Source organism: Octodon degus, unplaced genomic scaffold (genome assembly GCF_000260255.1).
Source record: "Octodon degus isolate 3935 unplaced genomic scaffold, OctDeg1.0 scaffold00018, whole genome shotgun sequence".
In the NCBI taxonomy this organism is placed as follows: domain Eukaryota; kingdom Metazoa; phylum Chordata; class Mammalia; order Rodentia; family Octodontidae; genus Octodon; species Octodon degus.
Window position 1 is genome coordinate 1,460,018 of NW_004524594.1, and position 5,378 is coordinate 1,465,395.

The window sequence follows — 5,378 nt, forward strand, 5'->3', positions numbered from 1 at the left end:
TTATTTATTTATTTGTGTGTGTGTGTGTGTGTGTGTGGCCAGCTCAGCCCACCAGGGGGCGGGGCTGGCTGGCATGTGGTGCTGGGGATTGAACCGTGGTCCCTGATGCTTTGCTAAGATTGTTCTAAATAGGTGCTTTAGACCACTGAGCCATCTCACCAGCCCCCTGTTTGTTTGTTTATTGGCTGCAGCGCTAGGATCACACCCAGGGCCCCACGCGTGCTATGCGAGTGCTCTACCAACGGTGGTGATTTTTTTTTTTTAAACATTTATTTATTTATTGTGTGTGTGTGTGTGTGTGTGTGTGTGTGTGCAGCTCAGCCCACCAGTGGGCGGGGCTGGCTGGCATGTGGTGCTGGGGGATGGAACCGCGGTCCCTGTGCTTTGCCACGCTTGTTCCAAGTAGGTGCTTTAGACCACTGAGCCATCTCACCAGCCCCCCAACGGTGATTCTTAAAGCCAGTTTTTGTCCTGCAAGAAGTCCACCAATATCAAAACTGCAGAAAAATCCCTTATTACCCAAATGTTAGCACCTCTGCTTCACAAGACTGTCAGAGACCACTGTAAAAATAGATGCTCAACCTGCTGAAAAAGAAAAAAAAAAAAAAATCTCAGAATAGGCAGTGCTTTGCACAAAGCCAAATGTGACCTGCTGTTGGTCAGCGTCTCTGGCAGCTAGAAAACTTCATTTGGTGACTTTGTGCTACCATCTCCTTGGCCTGGCCCCTCGGCCCTCCCAGCGAACGGGAGGGAGAGGTCCCATGGCAGCAGGATGGGAATGGCTGATTACTTACACTGGAGAAGGAGGTTTTGGGGGATGAGGGGAGTGTTCAGAGCTGAAAGAACTTAATAAAGGAGTTAATGAAAAGGAGGTGGAGTTTGAAATCAGCTCCCTTTTAAAATAAATTGTGTGTGTGTGTGTGTGTGTGTGTGTGTGTGTGTGTGGCTGGGGATTGAACTCAGGGCCTTCCTACAGGGCTAACAATCCCCAACCCTTTTTCTTCAAATTGCTAAGTCACTAAATAGCTCAGGCTGGACTCAGACGCCCTGTGCCTCAGCCTCTCAGCGCACTGGGGTACAAGGCATACACCACCATACCCTCCTTTCAGCTCCCTTTTTTGTGGTCTCCCTCTTCCTCTCTTACAGATACCTCAGCTCGTAGCTTGTACTTCTAATTCTGTTGTTCACTTCAGTACAAATATTTCTCAACACTGGAGAATTATGTTTCTGGGAGGAGCCTTCACTTCTAGATGAGGATATTTAAGCTCAGATAGAAAAAGGTTTTGCCCACAGTGTTGACACATCTTCAGCTTGGGCAGGACCATAACCCAGTGCCTCATCCACCAGAAGTCAAGTCTCTTCCTCCGCTCGCAGTGAGCAGAGAGACTTCTGTGAAGTAGCTGTGTGGGGCTGGTGCCTGGGCAGTGCCAGAGCAGGAGAGATGGAAAAAGGCTCGGGCTGCAGAAGGTTGCTTTTGGAAGAGCTGCATTTTATCCCCCTTACTCAGCTGGGAGTCCCTTCAGCTGCCCTCACAGCCTCCTGGGTGTATGGGGGAGGAGTGGTGGATAAGCGGTGAATGGTGGGTCATCATGGATTCCTTAGACTCTGTTTGAAGGTGAGGGAGCCCTCCAGACTGGTGGTGGGGGGTGGGGGTGGCGGCACACACCTGTGATTCCAGCCTTCTGGGAGGCTGAGGCAGGAGGATCACTACAAGTTTGAGGCCAGCCTGGGCTACAATGTGAGCTCAGGGCCTGCCTGGATTACAGTGGTGATACTCTGTCTCTAAATTTTAAAAAAGGAGAAAAAAAAAAAAAAGGAAGGAAGGAAAGAAAGAAGGAAATTAATTAATTAATTAATTAATTGAGGGAGCTGGGCTTTCAGGTGAGGAGCTGAAAGTACTCACTAGGGAAATGCATGCCTGAATGTGACTGGGCCATCCTGGTGTTCTCGGGAAGGGACATGTGTTTTGGTGGAAAGCAAGGGAGGTGGGCTGGTGGGTCAGACCAGGAGAGTGGGGGTGGGGGGAGTGAGCTAGTTTTCTGGTGTGTGGCTGCTGCTTGGCTTTGGCTGGGAGCTTGAAACAGCTCTTCCCACTGACTCAGTGTGGTTGCCCTGGTAACGAGGTGCTTGTTGCTAGGCACTGGGAGCCGGTTCACCATCCTAAGGCCTTGGCTGGGATATGCTGCAGGTTGCTGTGTGACCTTAGCCCAGAGGCAGGGGCAGCTCTGGGTGGCTGCTGTTTTCCTCTCCCTGCTGCCCGCCCCAGTGCTGTCTGCTGTCCTTATCTGCCTGCAGAGTTTGACCATATATGTCATTTTTGGGGCTCCAGGAATGCAGCTGGCTCTGGAACAGCCTCTTCTCTGGGCTTGGCTTGAGCAGTGGGGCTATACTGAAAGTGCCCCCTGTCTTCCAGCAAGCCTGTGGTGGGGGAGGGAGGAGTAGGGTGCCCCTTCCTGGCTCCCATGTCCCAGAGTGGAGAATCCTGGTTCCCATGTCAGGCCTTTTCCTCACTTTTTCTGGGACCATGGTTTTTCTGGTCATCCCTGGCCATAGGAAGGGGTGGAGTAGCCAGGGCCATAGCTGGCTTTCTTTTGGATGTGGCATTTTGAGATCCTTAGATGCTTCTTTGTTTTGTGAGAGAGGCTTGCTATGTAGTTCAGGCTGGCCCTGAACTTACTATGTGTCCCGTGCTGGCCTCAAAGTCGCAGTAGTCTTTCTGCCTCAGCTTCCTGACTGCTGGTACTATAGGGATGCGCCAGATTACAACTAGGAGATTCTTAGATTCTTGGAACATCTCCGTGCCTGTAACTGCTGGGATCTGTGAGGCTTCCATGCACCAGGACCCATGAGGAGAGGATGGTGGGCCTCGGGCCTCTGCCGCTGCGCGATAAGGACAGGTGGGCAAGAGGCAGTGTGGGACCGGCTCGGCGCTTCCTCCCCAGCTGAGTGCCTGAACGGAGGTGCTGAGCTGGGGTACCCTCTGCCATCTGTCCTTTCTGGCATTGTGCTCCTGGAGCCTTGCAGGCTGAGAAGTGTTGAGGAACAGGAGTCCGGGGCTAGGCAGGGGCTGTTGGGGTCTAGGAGATGACCGAGGGGTCCCTGACCCTGCCCTGCCTCCCTAGGTTCGTCTCAGGCTCTGCAATAGGCCCGGCCATGGACCCGCTCTCCGAGCTGCAGGATGACTTGGCCCTGGATGACCCCAGCCAGGCCCTGAACCAGCTCAAGCTGGCCTCTATTGACGAGAAGAACTGGCCCTCGGATGACATGCCTGACTTCCCCAAGTCAGGTGGGCACCGCCAGGGCACCAGGCTTATGGGGGGGCACTACTGCGCCAGCCCCCATTACCCCAGCTCTGCTGTGTTCCTCAGATGACTCCAAAAGCAGCTCCCCGGAGCCCGTTACACACCTGAAGTGGGACGACCCTTACTATGACATTGCCCGACACCAGATCGTGGAGGTAGCAGGTGAGTGGGCCTGGGCTGTCCCTCTTTCCTCACCATCTGGCTCCAGTGGGGGACAGGGACATGATGCTACCCATCCTGAGGCCTGAACCCAGCCTCGAGGCTCCTGAGCACCTGGACCTTTCCCTAAAGCATAGAATTAATTGTGGCCGCCATGTGACTGCCACTGACTCCTGCTCCAAACCCACGTCTCCAGTTGCACATGGTCCCTGGAGGCAGCGTGGCCTGGGCTTTGAAGTCTCAGGGCACTGGCTGGGGGCTGAACACTTGCTTCCCCAGGGGCTCACTGAGGGGTTTACAGCTGAGAGCCCTGTGTAGCAGGGCCCTGCCAGCAGCCAGGGCTTTGCGGGTCCTAAATAAGTGGCTGTTCTTTTCCCCTTGGCCCTCTGTCACCTCCACCCTTGGCCCTGATGTCAGCACAGAGCCCCATCTCTGTCTCAGAGGTCCACTTCCTGGGATGTGGGAGGCTTAGGTGGGGGATGAGGCCATCACAGGCCAGGTAGCTATACGTAGGGAACAAGCTGGCCCTGCACCGCGGCCAGTAGCTGGGTGAAACGTGTCCCTGAGAGCCACATAGTACTGGCTCAGGGGCCCTGAGAGAGTCCGCGTGCGTGGACTCTGTGCTGGGCAGAGGGAGGTGGAGAGGGACCCTGCCAGGGTGCTTCTGCTCTGTCTGTGCTTAGTGCCTGCTTGTGCCGTGAAGGGCCCTGGCCCTGGCCCTGGCCCCTCACCCTTCGGAGACTCAGCTGTTCCTCCGAGGCCCATCCCAAGCTAGGGGCCATGCAGGAGTCCACCCTGCCTCCTTCCTGAGCTCGGTGCAGCCCCATGGCCCAGGTGACCCAGGCTGCATGCCTGTGCCTTCCTGCTTGCTGTCCTCTTGTCTTCCTGGGTGTGATGAGGTTGAGGGCCCCAGCAGGGCGGTGCCGGTCAAGCTCTGCATGTGGACTCTCCGGGGACCGGGTCCAGTGTGGGGAGCCTGTTGCCTGGGAACAGAAAATGGCAGAGTTGAAGGGAGGCGGGGCAGGGAGGAAGCTCTGTGGGGACAGACAAAGAGCAAAGAGCTCCTAGCAAGAGCTCCGGCATCATGGTGCACACCTGTAATCTCAGCACTCATGAGGACAAGGCAAGAGGATGCTATGAGTTCGAGGTTAGGCTGGGCGAAAGAAAACAAGAGAAGAGACTGGAGCAAGAGCCTTTGTGGGAAGGGAGAATGGCTTTGGCCTCTTGCTCCTCTGCAGGCTGTGTCCCCTGTGCGGTTACTACTGTCACATTGCTTGGTCAGCTGGCCCCAGGCGGGTCCTTTCTGTGTTCTGGGCAGTGTTTCCTGGGAGGCTGTCTGGTTAGGGGAAAGACAGCCAGCATTTGTGGCATTTGAAATTTCATCACAGCTGCAGACAAGACCCAGACGCCCTGGCAGGTTAGTGGCTTAGCAGCTTGCTTGGGAGCTGCTGCCACCTCCCCGTCCTGTTCTGCAGGTTGTACAGGCCTGATTGGCCTGGCCTGGTGTGCAGGAGCTGTCCTGTTGCTGATTAACCCCAGGCCTCAGGGGAGAGGCCCTGCTGGCATCTGGGGAATGCAGAGGCTTGGCTCTGGAGCTGTCATAGAGCCCCTCCCCATGCTCGGCTCTAGGGACACTGCTGCCAGCTCTGTCTCTTCTAGGTCCACAAAGGGATGGGGGGAGCAGAATCTACCTCTTTTCTGAGGTTCAGCCTGGAGCCCCGTTTCCTTCCACCTGATTCTTTTTTTTTTTTTTTTTTGTGTGTGTGTGTGTGTGTGTGTGTGTGTGTGTGTGTGTGTGGCCAGCTCAGCCCAGCAGGGGGCGGGGCTGGCTGGCATGTGGTGCGGGGGATTGAACCGTGGTCCCTGTGCTTTGCTAAGCTTGTTCTAAGTAGGTGCTTTAGACCACTGAGCCATCTC

At 55.3% G+C, this 5,378-nt stretch overlaps 1 protein-coding gene across 2 annotated transcripts in view; it reads left to right on the forward strand.

Moving 5' to 3' along the window:
• Arhgap1 (Rho GTPase activating protein 1) overlaps positions 1–5,378 on the forward strand; it is a 40,947-nt gene that overhangs the window by 21,253 nt on the left and 14,316 nt on the right. Inside the window, exons 1-3 of one of the 2 annotated variants that reach the window (XM_023710464.1) lie at positions 1,332–1,396; positions 3,123–3,286; positions 3,369–3,464. In XM_023710464.1, coding sequence (XP_023566232.1) covers positions 3,154–3,286; positions 3,369–3,464 — 229 coding nt within the window. In that variant the 5' untranslated portion in view covers positions 1,332–1,396; positions 3,123–3,153. Of the gene's footprint in view, positions 1–1,331; positions 1,397–3,122; positions 3,287–3,368; positions 3,465–5,378 lie in introns of those variants that run through there. The other variant, XM_023710463.1, reaches the window with a different exon arrangement.